The 17,985-nt window shown below is 52.3% G+C and overlaps 2 protein-coding genes across 2 annotated transcripts in view; both read right to left on the bottom strand.

The window, feature by feature from the left end:
* Positions 1 to 2,209, bottom strand: part of LOC132834969 (mitochondrial adenyl nucleotide antiporter SLC25A24-A-like) — a 32,275-nt gene extending 30,066 nt beyond the window's left edge. The window contains exon 1 of the mRNA XM_060854137.1: positions 2,197 to 2,209. Coding sequence (XP_060710120.1) covers positions 2,197 to 2,209 — 13 coding nt within the window. The remainder of the gene's footprint in view (positions 1 to 2,196) is intronic.
* bloc1s2 (biogenesis of lysosomal organelles complex-1, subunit 2) lies at positions 154 to 16,165 on the bottom strand. The gene is made up of 5 exons (XM_060854085.1): positions 15,988 to 16,165; positions 8,709 to 8,825; positions 8,098 to 8,217; positions 5,267 to 5,371; positions 154 to 2,334 (listed from the first exon to the last, which is right to left on the bottom strand). The coding sequence occupies exons 1-5, from the start codon at positions 16,145 to 16,147 to the stop codon at positions 2,303 to 2,305; spliced, it is 534 nt and encodes a 177-aa protein (XP_060710068.1). The 5' UTR covers positions 16,148 to 16,165; the 3' UTR covers positions 154 to 2,302.
* Positions 16,166 to 17,985: the final 1,820 nt, after the last annotated feature.

Raw genomic sequence — 17,985 nt, 5'->3', positions numbered from 1 at the left:
CATGGAGCATCGTTTCACAGGACAGACAGTAGTGAGCAGACGAAGTCAAATTCAGATTCCGTGTTTCAATGAATGATGTCCCAAGCATCATTACAACTTCTATACATCACAGATCTCCATTAAATCACACTGCATTTAAAGGCCAAAGTCTGATTTTTCAAATTCAGAACTTTATTGTTTATTTTTGTACAATTGCAACTATTATTCTCAGTTTCAGTTACACACAGGACTTTGTTCTCAGATTAGCACACAAGATTCTACTGTATGAGACTGATCAAAAGGCAGTAAAATTCATGACCATTCTTCTGAACCACCATTGCCAAAGATGTACAGTACATACAGCACACACCGCACACACCGCACATACCGCACATACAGTAACCACCCAAAGTTAAACAGAAGTCCTGTTGCACACACCCAGCCTACTATACTATCTTATGATAGCACAGCACTGTGCAACAAAGAGTGAGGCTGTGGAGCCTTACCGAGAGCATGGCCAGAGATAAGGGTTAGACCAGTGGAGAAAGGGCAGTAAGATTGACGAGGATATTACTTGAGCAAGTTTATATCTGGTAGGAAAGATTGCACAGGCTGGGGCTGCTACTGAAGAAGAATCATGCAAGGAGATGCTTTTAACATTATCAAGGCAGGGGAGGCTGACAGAAGATACTTTAGTGCACCAATGAACTTAAGCGGGAGCCAGAAAGACCGAATAATAAATTAAATGGGGATTTCTTTTTTAAAAATCTCTAATTAAATGTAAGGAGAAAATAACAGAAGGATATGTTGGAGAATTAAAGACGGGGACAAAAGGTTAGTATGGAGTACAAATTTCATTTTAGATAAAATGGCCTGTTTTACTATACAACTGATTACAAACTAGACTCTTAGCCCAACATCACTCTTCACTTTTGGTGCAGCATTGTCACTGACTGCCCACCAATGCAGAAGACAGATTAAATAAATTCTCCAAACATGTGAAACTTCTGTACAGAAGTGAACTGAGACAAATGGAAACAGCCAACCAGCTTATTGTCTGGAAGGACAAAAGCATACAGCAGTTAACATTTCAGGCAGGACCAGAAGGCTGCAAAGGCCCACTGATAAAACCACAGACACTAATCAGACAGCAGATAGGTATGGCCATCATGAATCTGAAAAGGTTCAGGGTTCAGCAATGACAATGACTTACAAGTGTCAATCAGTGAACAAGTTAATAAACAATACCAGAAGCTGATGTACCAGGACAGGGAAAGAGAACACTGACACCAGAAATTAGAAAAGCAAACAGGGAGGAAGAGGAAGTGATAATCAATAGAAGGAAGTGCTAACATTTCTCAGGGCAACTGAATATTTATAAAAGCAGGTTTACAAAGAGAAAAGAGTTTGTTTTATATGTGTCATGAACTCTTAACATCACTGATTTGTATCTCACATTTGAAACTGATTATTTTCACAATATCATGGTAGGTTCTATTAATGCAGATAATAAGGCATCTGTCAGAATCCCAGTAGTACAGACCCCAACTTTACTTACTGAAGATTTAACCCAATGGCAGTTGTGAACAGGATGTGCAAATATTTACAAGATCAAGACCAATTTTACTCTACACACACAAATGCATTTTGGACTTTTGCAGATGATCTTTGAATGTTTTCACTCATTAGACTGCATAGTTTCTATTTTTATACGCACCAAGTTCACTTTCTCTTTTTAAAACTGCATCACTCACCAATGTCTTTCAAGTCAGAGTTAATGAACCATCACAAGTAAATACACTTAATGAATATGTTATTAAATAAGTATTTACCTTAATTTACCAATAAGGTCATTGTTAACTACTACCTTTGCCGAATAAGGTTTGGAAGTTCTGCCCACAGAAAGGGTGGAATAATAACTTGTAGGCTATTATTCATTCTTATGCTCATGTTGGGAACAGACCCGGTGGCTTCGCCCCTAGTAGTCACAGTGGAGGAACTATTTATTTAAATCGTGAAAAGTCAGTTCAGCAAGCTGAATTCTTAAATAGTTTTCACAGTAGAGGTTTTCTATTCTCCTGAAGAGGCAGTAACAGTGGCCTAGGATCCAAAATCTCTACTTTGTTCATCCATTTCCCTATACAGTCAAGTCAGGGGGAGGGCTGTCACAAAACAGCATCTGTTCAATCTTCGCAGATTGGTCACTAAAGAACTCACCAATAATCTCCATGACCACAAGTTTTATCAGTTCTCCAGTAATTTTTCCAATGTCTTGTGCTATATCCATTCAAGGATAAACATAGATTTGTGACACCTGCCAAAGTCATCGTTTCTCCAATTTCTTAAACTTGGCTTCTGTAATAAGAATGGAACAATGCAATTAGAATCGTCAAGAGGAGGATCACTACACAGAACATACCTCCAATAATGATATGGCTTTTCACTCATGTGCATTTACACAAATATCATTGCTAGTTTTCAGACCGGAGCTTGACTAAGTCTCACATAACATGGCATGTCAGGTTCAGAGAATACAAAAGCCACACTCAGTTACTAAAAGAAGCATTAATATCCAAGGTAACATACATAAAAATTTTCAATACAAGACTCTGGACATGTCCTGTATTTCACTTTATCAAACAAAGGAACTTGCATGTTGCTGCTGGATCATCTCATGGCATATTCTACAATTAATGTTTGATGTCAGGTATAGTCAGCAGAGATCAAACGAATCCTTAGAAAAGTATAAAGGCAGTAAGGAGTATACTTGAGAGAGAAATCAGAAGGGCAAAGAGGAGACATGAGACAGCTTTGGCAAATAGAATTAAGGAGAATCCAACAAGATTTTATGAATATATTAAGGTCAAAAGGGTAACTAAGAAGAGAATAGGGCCCCTCTACGACCAGCAAGGCTGCCTATGTGTGGAGCTGCAGGAGATGGGGGAGATACAAAATGAGTATTTTGCCTCAGTGTTTACTGTGGACAAGGATATATAAGATAGAGAAAGTGGGGGAATAAATAGTGGCATGTTAAAAAATGTCCAAATTACAGGTGGTGGTGGTTGTGTGCAGCTTAAAATGCATAAAGGTGAATAAATCTCCAGGACCTGATCAGGTGTACCCTAGAACTCTGTGGGAAGTTAGGGAAGTGATTGTTGGGCCCCTTGCTGAGATATTTGCATCATCGATAGTCACAGGTGACTGGAGGTTGGCTAATGTGGCACTGTTAAGAAAGGTGGTAAGGAAAAGCCAGGGAACTACAGACCAGTGAGCACTGACATCAGTGGTGGGCAAGTTGTTACAGGCAATCCTGAGATACAGGATTTATGTGTGTTTGAAAAGGCAAAGACTGGTTAGGGATAGTCAACCGTGCTTTGTGCGTGGGAAATCATGTCTCACGAAGCTGAGTTTTCTTAAGTAACAAAGAGGATTAATGAGGGAGCAGCAGGAGACATGATCTATATGGACTTCAGTAAGGCATTTAACAAAGTTCCTCATGGCAGACTGGTTAGCAAGGTTCGATTAGTGAATAGAGGGAGAACTAGCTATTTGGAAACAGAACTGGTTCAAAGGCAAAAGATAGAGGGTGGTGTTGAAAGGTTGCATTTTAGAATGGAGGCCACAAGGATTGATGCTGGGTCCACTACTTTTTGTCATCTATATAAATGATTTGGATGTGAATATCGGAGGTATGGAGAGCAAGTTTACAGATGACACCAAAACTGGAGTGTAGTGGACAGCAAAGGATGTCACTTCAGAATATAACAGGATCTTGATCAGATGGGCCAATGGGGCGAGGAATGGCAGATGGAGTTTAATTTAAATAAATGTGAAGTGTTTCATTTTGGAAAGGCTAATCAGGGCAGGACTTATACACATGATAGTAAGGTCCTGAGGAGTGTTTCTGAACAAAGAGACCTTGGAGTGCAGGTTCATAGCTCCTTGAAAGTGAAGTTGCAGGTAGATAGGGTAGTGAAGGTAGTGTTTGGTATGCTTGCTTTTATTGGTTAGTGCACTGAGGATAGGAGTTGGGAGGTCATGTTGTGGCTGTACAGGACATTGGTTAGGCCACATTTGGAATACTGCGAGCAATTCTGGTCTCCCTGCCATAGGAGAAATGTTGTGAAACTTGAAAGATTTGCAAGGATGTTGCCAGGGTTGGAGGATTTGAGCTATAGGAGAAGCTGGGGCTGTTGTCCCTGGAGGGAAGGTTGAGGGGTGATCTTACTTAGGTTTATAAAGTCATGAGGAGCATGGCTAGGACAAATAGACAAAGTCTTTTCCCTGGGGTGGGAACAGTCCAGAACTAGAGGGCATAGGTTTAGGGTAAAAATATAAGGGGTCTAAGGGGTAACTTTTTCACTCAGGGTGGTGCGTGTATGGTACGAGCCACTAGAAGAAGTGGTAGAGGTATAATTACAGCATTTAAAAGGCATCAGAGTGGGTATATGAATAGGAAGGGTATAGAGGGATACGTACCAAGTGCTGGCAAATGGGACGAGATTAGGTTAGAACATCAGGTCGGCATGGACGATTTGGATCGAAAATTCTGTTTCTGTGCTGTACATCTCTGTTGACTATGAATAGAGCAAATAGACAAAATCTTTCCCTCAAAGTGGGGGAGTCCAAAAGTAGAGGGTTTAAGGCAAGAGGGGAAAGATTTAAAAAGGGACCCAAGGGCAATTTTCTCTCACAGAGGGTGGTGTGTTTACGGAATGAGCTGCCAGAGGAAGTGATGGAGACTGGTACAATTACAACATTCAAAAAACATCTGGATGGGTACATGATTAGAAAAGGTTCAGAGATAAATGGGACTAGATTTATTTAGGATATCTGGTCAGCATGGGTGAGTTGGACCAAAGAGTCTGTTTCCCTGTTGTATCGGTCTATGATTCCATGGGTCGTTAACATCAGTTAAGCGTTGTGGACGAGTGTTGACAAAGATAAACAGTAAGTGGGACATAGCAGAACTCTATACCACTGCTTCAATATCCCCCTAAAAAAGCAGCCTGGCTATTTCTTTCACATTCATCTATCGTTCTTCAGTGTGAACTCAGCTCATAAACTGAACAGCATTGAGCTCCAAGACATTGCTTCAAATTTAGGGACTATCCGAGCTGCAAGAATTTTTAATTTTTATATGAAGCGATGCATGGGTCTCTCAAAATAGATTTTCAGAACAATGATGCCAGTAAATATACCATTTTAATTTTAATACTCTTTCTCTAGAGCAATGCAAGGGAACATGCAGTAGTAAACATTGGAAAACAAGAGTACAAATCCACACCTAGCTTTTTGGAGTATGCGTCCAATCTGTAGGCTGCTTGCTCGAGTGCTGCGACTTGTTCCTCTATCTGATTAATCTGATCAAGATATGGCTGCAGACTGGCATCTGAAAGATAAACACTGTATAGGTTTGAATCAGTCAGGACTACACAACAACTTTTTTAAAAAAGTTAAAATCTAAATCTGCACAAAACTGTTCTACATCTGTATAGGATGGGTGTAGAACATAAATCAAATTTGTTACGAGACAGATAAGGTACCAGCAAAAGTTCAAAATACAACTGCTTCAAGCAAGAGAATGTGCCCAATCATTGCAGTATGAATAGCTTTAATTTAAGAGCCACTCAAATGTATTTTTTTGTCCTGCTGCTTTTGCATAGTCGCACAGAATCCTGTGATGGAAAAAAAATCCACTGCATGAGGCAGACTTGTGAACTCTGAACCTTCCCCAACGACCCCTCTACCCCAGTATTAGAATCGCCCATTAGTGTTCAGCATCCTTACTGAAAACTGGCAACACCAGCAGAGAGACTCTCAACACTCCTTTGACACCATCGTTGGGCGGCACAGTGGTTAGCACTGCTGCCACACAACATCAGGGTCCCAGGTTCGATTCCAGCCTTGGGTGACTGTGTGGAGTTGGCACATCCTCCCCGTGTCTGCGTGGGTTTCCTCCATGTGCTCCGATTTCCTCCCACAATCCAAACATGTGCAGGTCAGGTGAATCGGCCATGCTAAATTGTCCATAGTGTTAGCTGCATTAGTCAAAGGGAAATGGGTCTGGGTGAAGGGTCCCTTCAGAGGGTCGTGTGGACTTGTTGGGCTGAAGGGCCTGTTTTCACGCTGTTCTAATCTAATCTAATATATTGCAAGACAGAAACCACCGAGGAAGTATTAATCTGTCAGCCATTTTTACTAAGAATGCTTACTTTACAGAATGAGATTGTGGAATTTAAACCTATACTCTCTGGAATTTGCAAAAACGAGAGGAGGTACAATTGAGGCATACAAGATGCTAAAGGGACTGAAAGCAGATATAGAAATAATGTTTTCTCATGCAGGGCAACCTAGAATGAGACCAGAATTGCATGCAATATTCCTCTGCTACATTGATGACTGCATTGGCGCCACCTCGTGCTCCCGCGAGGAGGTTGAGCAATTCATCAACTTCAACACATTCCATCCTGACCTTAAATTTACCTGGACCATCTCTAACACCTCCCTCCCTTTCTGGACCTCTCCATCTCCATTAATAACGACCAACTTGACACTGACATTTTTTACAAACCCACCGACTCCCACAGCTACCTGGATTACACCTCTTCCCACCCTACCTCTTGCAAAAATGCCATACCATATTCCCAATTCCTCCAACTCTGCCATATCTGCTCCCAGGAGGACCAGTTCCACCACAGAACACACCAGATGGCCTCCTTCTTTAGAGACCGCAATTTCCCTTCCCACGTGGTTAAAGATGCCCTCCAACGCATTTCGTCCACATCCCGCACCTCGGCCCTCAGACCCTACCCCTCCAACCGTAACAAGGACAGAACACCCCTGGTGCTCACCTTCCACCCTACCAACCTTCGCATAAACCAAATCATCTGCCGACATTTCCACCACCTCCAAAAAGACCGCACCAGCAGGAAAATATTTCCCTTCCCACCCCCTTCCGCCTTCCACAAAGACCATTCACTCCGTGACTACCTGGTCAGGTCCACGCCCCCCTACAACCCACCCTCCCATCCTGGCACCTTCCTCTGCCGCCGCAGGAACTGCAAAACTTGTGGCCATACCTCCTCCTTCACCTCCATCCAAGGCCCTAAAGGAGCCTTCCACTTCCAAAATTTTACCTGCACATCCACTAATATCATTTTTGTATCCGTTGCTCCCGATGCGGTCTCCTCTACACTGGGGAGACTGGACGCCTCCTAGCAGAGCGCTTTAGGGAACATCTCCGGGACACCCGCACCAATCAACCACGCCGCCCTGTGGCCCAACATTTCAACTCCCCCTCCCACTCTGCCGAGGACATGGAGGTCCTGGGCCGCCTCGGAACACTTCAACCCAAGGGCATCAATGTGGACTTCAACAGTTTCCTCATTTCACCTTCCCCCACCTCACCCTAGTTCCAAATTTCCAGCTCAGCACTGTCCCCATGACCTGTCCTACCTGCCTATCTTCTTTTCCACCTATCGCCTCCACCCTCCTCCCTCCTATCGCCCCCACCTTCATCCCACCCCCATCCACCCATTGTACTCTATGCTACTTTCTCCCCACCCCCAGCCTCCTCTAGGTTATCGCTCCATGCTTCACGCTCTCTGCCTTTAATCCTGATGAAGGGCTTTTGCCCGAAATGTCGAATTTATTGCTCCTCGGATGCTGCCTGAACTGCTGTGCTCTTCCAGCACCACTGATCCAGAATCTGGTTTCCAGCATCTGCAGTTATTGTTTTTACCCAATATTCCAACAGTGGCCTAGCCAATGTCCTGTACAGCTGCAACATGACCTCCCAACTCCTGTACTGTAAATGTGTTGCTGGAAAAGCGCAGCAGGTCAGGCAGCATCCAAGGAACAGGAAATTTGACGTTTCGGGCATAAGCCCTTTTCTAACTGCCCTTGAAGGTTCGATGGTGAGTTGTCTTTTTGAACCACTCCACTTTGGGACACAGGGATACCCATAATGCTGTTAGGGGAGATGTTCCAGGCTGACTGAGAAAAAAGAAACCAGAGCTTGGAAACAAATGGGGTTAGCAATTAAACAGTATCATCAAATACCAATTTACCCATGAGCAACTACTCTGTTGAAAAGTGAAATGCCAAAATACTCACATTTCTGATTGAGATCTTTGAGGTTGCGGTTAATATTAAGAGCAATTTCCTTCATCTCTAGGTATTTAAGGCCAGTCAGTTTGTTCATGTTCTCCAAGAGTTTGTAATCTTCACAGGTAGCTATGACAGAAAGAGGTTAGGAGGCATCTATAAATCAGTGATGAATTCTGTTTGTAATGTATACCTCAGCTGTCAGTCTATTTAAAACAGCAAGAGTTGCAAGGTTACAGCTGCTTAAATAAAAAGGGATATGAGCACTGGCTGACTTCAAACTGTACCACATAAATCAGGAAGGCATAAAATGTGTTCCTATTTGGTCCTATTTGAGCTCACTGTCCATATTACCAACTATAGCACTGCTTTACTACGTTCTTTCAGGAAATGTGGGTGCTCTGTCAAGACCATTCCCAACTGCATTTCAACTGAGTGGCTTGATTGGCCATTTCAGAGGGCAATTAAAAGTCTGGAGTCACAATGAACCAAGACAGAATCTTTGCCTAATATCTTCTAATAGCCTGAGAGAGGATTAGAAAAGATGCATTATTGCTCCCATTACTGAATTGATTGGCTCGACAGTTTAATTGCTCCACAAGCAACAATATCAAACTCACCTGTGAGTTCTCCTTGTAAGTAGAGAGACATCTTGGTAAACATGTCCTTGCAGAGTTCATTGATGTCTGGTTCTGAAGGTTCTGTGGCTTCCTCTGCTGTCTCTATTCCAAAATCATCTATTAACAGAACAGAATTGTGACAACATTGACGGTTAATCGAGGAGTTCTTCAATTAAGTGGGGAAATCAGCCACAAAGAAGGGCTAAAGATTCATAGCCAGTAATCTAATCAAGTCCAATTAAAGCCTTTTCAGCATATTGCTACATAACTTTTGTTTCCATATATTTAACAAATTCAAAGTGGAGCAATGGCTATGTTTATTTAAGTAAAAATGCCCAACACATCACATTATGATGGTTAAATGCAGGGTATTGCATTTTGATAAAACAAAGGGCAGGACTTATACAATTATAAGTAGGGCCCTGGATAGTGTGGATGAACAGAGACCTAGGGGTTCAGGTACATAATTTTTTGAAATTTGCATCACAAGTAGTCAGGCTGGTTTCGAAGGTGGTTAGCTTGCTTGCTTTCATTGCTCAGACCTTTGAGCATAATAGCTGTGATGTCATATTGAGGTTGGATAGGATGTTGGGTGAGGCCTCTTCTGGAATACTGTGTGCAGTTCTGGTTACCTGCTATACGAAGGATGTCATTAAACTGGAGAGGGTTCAGAAAAGATTTGCCTGGTTGTTACTGGGAATGGAGGGTATGAGTTATAAAATTAGACTGGGACTTTTTTCACTGGAGTAGAGGGGTTGAGGGGTGACCTTATTGAAGTTTATAAAATCATGAGGAGGTATAGATAAGGTGCAAATCAAGAATTTTTTTCTGTCCGGTGGGAAAGTTCAAAAGCAGGGGGCATATTTTTAAGGCAAGAGGAGAAAGTTTTAAAGAGGACACAATAGACAACTTTTATTTTAAACACAGAGTGGTTAATGTTTGGAATGAACTGCCAGAGGAATGGTGGGTGTAGGTACAGTTACAACATCTAAAAACATTTAAAAGATGGGAGTGTGCAGGTAAGTGGAGTTGAAATGCCCATCAGCCATGATTAAATGGCGGAGTGGACTCAAAGGGACAAATGGCCTTACTTCCACTCCTATGTCTTATGGTCTTCAATTTAGATAGATACCTGAATGGCCCATATCCCTCCAAACATTTCCCAATCACAGGCAAGTGGAACCAGTTTAGTTTGGGAACAAGGTCGGCGTTTACAAGTTGAACCACACAGTCTACTTCCATGCTGTATGACCAGGACAAATCTGATGTCAAAATAAACCTGGCGTGATAGATCGTATACATAACTTTTGTAGTTGGTTAACATGGTAGCTAGTAGCAAAAACATTCAGGAGACTGTAGATCATTTTAAACAATAGAATGCAAGTTTAATACAGAGCTTTATTACATAATAAAGAAAGAATGTTTTCAATACTATGTTTATCACAGGCGAAATCGCAGAGAAATATCCCTTCTATCTCAAAAATTGAAAGAAGTGTGGATGCTATCAAATAGAAACAAAAACCGAAAGTGCTGGAAAAGCTCAGCAAGTCTAGCAGCATTTGCAGGGAGAGAGAAACAGAGTTAAGATTTTGGGTCGATGTTATTATTTGAATGGCTGTAAAGTGAGACAGAGGAACGGTGAGTGAGACCTGGTTACCCTTGTGCACTACTCACCGAAAGAAAGCATGCAGATGCAGCTGGCAGTAAAAGAAATAAACTGTATGTTGCCATTCATAGCAAAGAGGATTTGAAAACAGGAATGAGAATATTTTACTTCAATTATACAGGACATTGGTGAGGCCACATCTGGAATATCGTGCACAGTTTTGGTCTCCTTTACTGGAGAAGGATATTCTTGCTATCGAGGGAATGCAGCAAATTTATTCCTGGGATGGCAAGACTGAGATATGAAGAGAGACGCAGTCAGTTAGGATTATATTCACTGGAGCTAAAAGAGTGAGGTGGCATCTCATAGAAATCTATAAAATCATAACAGATCTAGGCAGGTTAGATGCAGGAAGAATGTCCCCTGTGGTAAGGGAGACCAGATCAGGGGTCATAGTTTAAGGATGAGAGATCCGCGATCCAAGGCGATGATCCAGAGAGTGGCAAGCCGGTAGTTGAACCCAAAACATTGTGCTTTCAAGGAGGAGGTAGATATAGCTCCTGTGACTAAAGGAGTCGGGGGAATTTTGGGGGCACTGGGAGTACAAGGTGCAGGGTATTGAGCTCAATAACCAGTCATGATCTTATTGACTGGCAGAGCAGGTGAGAGGTGTCAAATGCCTATTCATGCTCTTATCTTCCCTGCTCCTATGTTAAATATTCACAGATAACTACACAACGTTCAGGACCACACACAGATCCTCAGATACCGAGTATTAAGACATGGAAAATATCTAAGCTTCGGCTAAAAAGCTGCTAGTAACATTTCTGACAAGCAATGACCATCTCAATCAAGGCAGAATCTAACCATCACTACTTGACTTTCAATGGCATTACCATCGCTGAAAGTAGAGTGAACATTCTGGAGTTAACACTGACTACAAAGTGAACTGGTCTCATCATTTAAATACTGTGGTACAACCTAAGGTTACATGATAGGCTAGCAATTCTACAGTGTCGGGGGGGTGGGGTCAGTGTCGGGGGGGTGGGGTCAGTGTCGGGGGGGGCAGTGTCGGGGGGGTGGGGTCAGTGTCGGGGGGGTGGGGTCAGTGTCGGGGGGGTGGGGAGGGGGGGGTGGGTCGCGGGGGGGAGGGGGGGTCAGCGTCGGGGGGGGAGGGGGGTCAGCGTCGCGGGGGGGGGGGGGGGGTCAGGTCGCGGGGGGGGGTCAGCGTCGCGGGGGGAGGGGGGGTCAGCGTCACGGGGGGGGAGGGGGGGTCAGTGTCACGGGGCGGGGGAGGGGGGTCAGTGTCGCGGGGGAGGGGGGTCAGTGTCGCGGGGGAGGGGGGTCAGTGTCGCGGGGGAGGGGGGTCAGTGTCGCGGGGGAGGGGGGTCAGCGTCGCGGGGGAGGGGGGTCAGCGTCGCGGGGGAGGGGGGTCAGCGTCGCGGGGGAGGGGGGTCAGCGTCGCGGGGGAGGGGGGTCAGCGTCGCGGGGGGGAGGGGGGTCAGCGTCGCGGGGGGGAGGGGGGTCAGTGTCACGGGGGGGGGGAGGGGGGGTCAGTGTCACGGGGGGGGGGAGGGGGGTCAGTGTCACGGGGGGGGGGAGGGGGGTCAGTGTCACGGGGGGGGGGGGTCAGTGTCACGGGGGGGAGGGGGTCAGTGCCGCGGGGGGGAGGGGGTCAGTGCCGCGGGGGGGAGGGGGTCAGTGCCGCGGGGGGGAGGGGGTCAGTGCCGCGGGGGGGAGGGGGTCAGTGCCGCGGGGGGGAGGGGGTCAGTGCCGCGGGGGGGAGGGGGTCAGTGCCGCGGGGGGGGAGGGGGTCAGTGCCGCGGGGGGGAGGGGGGTCAGTGTCCCGGGGGGGGAGGGGGGTCAGTGTCCCGGGGGGGGGGGGGGGGGGGGGGGGGGTCAGTGTCCCGGGGGGGGGGGGAGGGGGGTCAGTGTCCCGGGGGGGGGGGAGGGGGGTCAGTGTCCCGGGGGGGGAGGGGGGGGGGTCAGTGTCCCGGGGGGGGGGGAGGGGGGGTCAGTGTCCCGGGGGGGGGGAGGGGGGGTCAGTGTCCCGGGGGGGGGGGGGGGGGGGGGGTGAGGGGGGTCAGTGTCGCGGGGGGGGGGGGAGGGGGGTCAGTGTCCCGGGGGGGGAGGGGGGGGGGGTCAGTGTCCCGGGGGGGGAGGGGGGTCAGTGTCCCGGGGGGGGGGGGGGGGGGGGTCAGTGTCCCGGGGGGGGGGAGGGGGGGTCAGTGTCCCGGGGGGGGGGGGGGGGGGGGGGTGAGGGGGGTCAGTGTCGCGGGGGGGGGAGGGGGGTCAGTGTCGCGGGGGGAGGGGGTCAGTGTCCGGGGGGGGGGGGGGGGGGGGAGGCGGGGTCAGTGTCCCGGGGGGGGGGGGGGGGGGGGAGGCGGGGTCAGTGTCCCGGGGGGGAGGGGGGTCAGTGTCGCAGGGGGGAGGGGGTCAGTGTCCCGGGGGGGGGGGAGGGGTCAGTGTCCCGGGGGGGGAGGGGTCAGTGTCCCGGGGGGGGGGGGAGGCGGGGTCAGTGTCCCGGGGGGGGAGGGGGAGAGGGGGAGGGGGGGTCAGTGTCCCGGGGGGGGGGGGGGGGGGGGTCAGTGTCCCGGGGGGGGGGGGGTCAGTGTCGCGGGGGGGGGAGGGGGGTCAGTGTCGCGGGGGGGGGAGGGGGGTCAGTGTCGCGGGGGGGAGGGGGGTCAGTGTCGCGGGGGGGAGGGGGGTCAGTGTCGCAGGGGGGAGGGGGTCAGTGTCCGGGGGGGGGGTCAGTGTCCCGGGGGGGGGGGGGGGAGGCGGGGTCAGTGTCCCGGGGGGGAGGGGGGTCAGTGTCGCAGGGGGGAGGGGGTCAGTGTCCCGGGGGGGGGGGGGAGGGGTCAGTGTCCCGGGGGGGGGGGAGGGGTCAGTGTCCGGGTGGGGGGGGGGGGGGGGGAGGCGGGGTCAGTGTCCCGGGGGGGAGGGGGGTCAGTGTCGCAGGGGGGAGGGGGTCAGTGTCCCGGGGGGGGGGGGTCAGTGTCGCGGGGGGGAGGGGGTCAGTGTAACCGGGGGGGGAGGGGGGTCAGTGTCGCGGGGGGGGGGGGGGAGGGGGTCAGTGTCGCGGGGGGGGAGGGGGTCAGTGTCGCGGGGGGAATCAGTGTCGCGGGGGAGTGGGGTCAGTGTCGCGGGGGAGTGGGGTCAGTGTCGCGGGGGGGAGGGGGTCAGTGTCGCGGGGGGGAGGGGGTCAGTGTCGCGGGGGGAATCAGTGTCGCGGGGGAGTGGGGTCAGTGTCGCGGGGGAGTGGGGTCAGTGTCGCGGGGGAGTGGGGTCAGTGTCGCGGGGGAGTGGGGTCAGTGTCGCGGGGGAGTGGGGTCAGTGTCGCGGGGGAGTGGGGTCAGTGTCGCGGGGGAGTGGGGTCAGTGTCGCGGGGGAGTGGGGTCAGTGTCGCGGGGGAGTGGGGTCAGTGTCGCGGGGGAGTGGGGTCAGTGTCGCGGGGGAGTGGGGTCAGTGTCGCGGGGGAGTGGGGTCAGTGTCGCGGGGGAGTGGGGTCAGTGTCGCGGGGGAGTGGGGTCAGTGTCGCGGGGGAGTGGGGTCAGTGTCGCGGGGGAGGGGGGGTCAGTGTCCCGGGGGGGAGGGGGGGTCAGTGTCCCGGGGGGGAGGGGGGGGTCAGTGTCCCGGGGGGGGGAGGGGGATTCAGTGTCGAGGGGGGGGGGGGGGGTCAGTGTCACGGGGGGGGGTCAGTGGCGCCGGGGGGGGGTCAGTGGCGCCGGGGGGGGGGGGGGGGGAGAGAGGGGTCAGTGTCGCGGGGGGGTGGATGGGGGGGGGGTCAGTGTCGCGGGGGGGGAGGGGGGTCAGTGTCGCGGGGGGGAGGGGGGTCAGTGTCGCGGGGGGGAGGGGGTCAGTGTCGCGGGGGGGAGGGGGTCAGTGTCGCGGGGGGGAGGGGGTCAGTGTCGCGGGGGGGAGGGGGTCAGTGTCGCGGGGGGGAGGGGGTCAGTGTCGCGGGGGGGAGGGGGTCAGTGTCGCGGGGGGAGAGGGGGTCAGTGTCGCGGGGGGGAGGGGGTCAGTGTCGCGGGGGGGAGGGGGTCAGTGTCGCGGGGGAGGGGGTCAGTGTCGCGGGGGGGAGGGGGTCAGTGTCGCGGGGGGGAGGGGGTCAGTGTCGCGGGGGGGAGGGGGTCAGTGTCGCGGGGGGAGGGGGTCAGTGTCACGGGGGGAATCAGTGTCGCGGGGGAGTGGGGTCAGTGTCGCGGGGGAGTGGGGTCAGTGTCGCGGGGGAGTGGGGTCAGTGTCGCGGGGGAGTGGGGTCAGTGTCGCGGGGGAGTGGGGTCAGTGTCGCGGGGGAGTGGGGTCAGTGTCCCGGGGGGGAGGGGGGGTCAGTGTCCCGGGGGGGAGGGGGGGTCAGTGTCCCGGGGGGGAGGGGGGGTCAGTGTCCCGGGGGGGAGGGGGGGTCAGTGTCGAGGAGGGGGGGGGTCAGTGTCACGGGAGGGGTCAGTGTCACGGGGGGGTCAGTGTCGCGGTGGGGGAGGGGGTCAGTGTCACGGGGGGGTCAGTGTCGTGGGGGGGAGGGGGTCAGTGTCACGGGGGGAATCAGTGTCGCGGGGGAGTGGGGTCAGTGTCACGGGGGGGTCAGTGTCGCGGGGGGGAGGGGGGGTCAGTGTCCCGCCGGGGGGGGGGAGTGGGGTCAGTGTCGCGGGGGGAAATCAGTGTCCCGGGGGGGGGGTCAGTGTCCCGGGGGGGGGGGGGGGTCAGTGTCGAGGAGGGGGAGGGGGGGGTCAGTGTCCCGGGGGGGGGGGGGAGGGGGGGTCAGTGTCCCGGGGGGGTCAGTGTCCCGGGGGGGGGGGAGGGGGGGTCTGTGTCGCGGGGGGGGGGGGGGGGGGTCAGTGTCCCGGGGGGGGGAGGGGGGGTCAGTGTCCCGGGGGGGGGGGTCAGTGTCCCGGGGGGGGGGGGGAGGGGGGGTCAGTGTCGAGGAGGGGGGGGGTCAGTGTCACGGGAGGGGTCAGTGTCACGGGGGGGTCAGTGTCGCGGTGGGGGAGGGGGTCAGTGTCACGGGGGGGTCAGTGTCGTGGGGGGGAGGGGGTCAGTGTCACGGGGGGAATCAGTGTCGCGGGGGAGTGGGGTCAGTGTCACGGGGGGGGGTCAGTGTCGCGGGGGGAGGGGGGGGTCAGTGTCCCGCCGGGGGGGGGAGTGGGGTCAGTGTCGCGGGGGGAAATCAGTGTCCCGGGGGGGGGTCAGTGTCCCGGGGGGGGGGGGGGGTCAGTGTCGAGAGGGGGAGGGGGGGTCAGTGTCCCGGGGGGGGGGAGGGGGGGTCTGTGTCGCGGGGGGGGGGGGGTCAGTGTCCCGGGGGGGGGGAGGGGGGGTCAGTGTCCCGGGGGGGGGGGGTCAGTGTCCCGGGGGGGGGGGGGAGGGGGGGTCAGTGTCCCGGGGGGTCAGTGTCCCGGGGGGGGGGGGGAGAGAGGGGTCAGTGTCGCGGGGGGGGAGGGGGGTCAGTGTCGCGGGGGGGGGGGGGGGGAGAGGGTCAGTGTCGCGGGGGGTTAGTGTCCTGGGGGGGGGGGGGGGAGGGGGGTCAGTGTCGCGGGGGGGAGGGGGGTCAGTGTCGCGGGGGGGAGGGGGGTCAGTGTCGCGGGGGGGGAGGGGGGTCAGTGTCGCGGGGGGGAGGGGGGTCAGTGTCGCGGGGGGGAGGGGGGTCGGTGTCGGTGACGAAGCTAGCTCCCCACCTACCTGTCCGCCTCCCTCCTCCAACGGCCTCCACCGGCTCCTGGTCGCCGGCACCCGCCGCCAAAGGCGTTACCGGGGCACACGGCGCTGGTGCCGGCGGCTCCCCGTCCTCGGTGCTCTCCTGATGTCTCCTCTCATCCTCCACCACCATCGCCGCCGCCATCTTCCTCCGTCCACCACACCCCCTCCCCCCCCCAGACTGTCACGTGAGCCTCGTCTTTGCCCCTCCACCAATCGGAACAAACCGGCTTCGCGCATGCGCCAACATGCCATGTCAAACACGTGATACCCCATTGCCCCGCCCCCCAGTGGACTGTTGTAGATGGTGAGGGTCCTGAGTCCATTCAGCCCATCAGACAAACAGTGCTGTGCACCTTGTCCCACACATTGGGGTCGAAATGATCAAACAGAGGGTGGTTGTGAAATGTTTGTACAGCAGGGTTTCTGATGCTCACTGGCTGAAATATTTTCAGATGCAGAAACCATCAATGCATTAAAACAAAAGCTCAGAATAACACTTAGATTGCTGTAGGCAAAAGTGGGTACAACTGATGCTGGAGGTTAAAGTAGCGCTGGGGAAAAAAAAAAATCACAGGTCAAGCAGCATCCGAGGAGCAGGAGAATCAGCGTATCGAGCAAAAGCCCTTCAACATCTAGATTTCCAAAAGGCCTTTGATAAGGTGCCACACGGGAGGCTGCTGAGCAAGGTGAATGTCATGGCGTTCAAGGTGAGTTACTGGTATGGATTGAGGATTGGCTGTCTGAGAGAAGGCAGAGATTTGGGATAAAAGGTTCTTTTTCGGAATGGCAGTCGGTGACAAGCGTTGTCCCGCAGGGTTCAGTGTTGGGGCCGCAGCTGTTCACGTTATATATTAATGATCTGGATGAAGGGACTGGGGACATTCCTGTGAAGTTTGCCGATGATACGAAGATAGGTGGACAGGCAGGTAGTACTGAGGAAGTGGGGAGGCTGCAGAAGGATCTAGACAGTTTGGGAGAGTGGTCCAGGAAATGGTTGATGGAATTCAAAGTGAGCAAATGCGAGGTTTTGCACTTTGGAAAAAAGAATACAAGCATAGACTACTTTCTAAACGGTGAGAAATTTCGTAAAGCCAAAGTACAAAGGGATCTGGGAGTGCTAGTCGAGGATTCTCTAAAGGTAAACATGCAGGTCGAGTCCGTGATTAAGAAAGCGAATGCAATGTTGTCATTTATCTCAAGAGGGTTGGAATATAAAAGCACCGTTGTGCTACTGAGACTTTATAAAGCTCTGGTTAGGCCCCATTTGGAGTACTGTGTCCAGTTTTGGTCCCCACACCTTAGGAAGGACATACTGGCACTGGAGCTTGTCCAGCGGAGATTCACACGGATGATCCTGGAATGGTAGGATCCTGGGATTGTATTCATTGGAGTTTAGAAGATGAAGGGGAGATCTAATAGAAACTTACAAGATAATACATGGCTTGGAAAGGGTAGACATTAGGCGAGGAGACTAGGACCCATGGACACAGCCTTAGAATTAGAGGGGGTAAATTCAGAACAGAAATGCGGAGACATTTCTTCAGCCAGAGAGTGGCGGGCCTGTGGAATTCATTGCCGCAGTGGAGGCCGGGGCGCTGAATGTCTTCAAGGCAGAGATTGATAAATTCTTGATGTCACAAGGAATTAAGGGCTACGGGGAGAATGCGGGTAAGTGGAGTTGAAATGCCCATCAGCCATGATTGAATGGCGGAGTGGACTCGATGGGCCGAATGGCCCTTACTTCCACTCCTATGTCTTATGGTCTAACATGTGTGATGAGTGAATGAGATAGGTTAACTCTTTAAATATGGTCACCATGATCCATTTGCAGTTGCATCCAACAAATCACACTCACTTTGTATATGAAATCAAAAGTAGTAATGTGTAGTAATGGCAGGGTCATTGCAATTCCTGCTGAAGAGCTTTTGCCCAAAATGTCAATTTTCCTGCTCCTGGGATGCTGCCTGACCTGCTGTGCTT

Source organism: Hemiscyllium ocellatum, chromosome 43, assembly GCF_020745735.1.
Source record: "Hemiscyllium ocellatum isolate sHemOce1 chromosome 43, sHemOce1.pat.X.cur, whole genome shotgun sequence".
Lineage (NCBI taxonomy): Eukaryota > Metazoa > Chordata > Chondrichthyes > Orectolobiformes > Hemiscylliidae > Hemiscyllium > Hemiscyllium ocellatum.
This window is presented reverse-complemented; position numbering and strand designations above follow the sequence as displayed.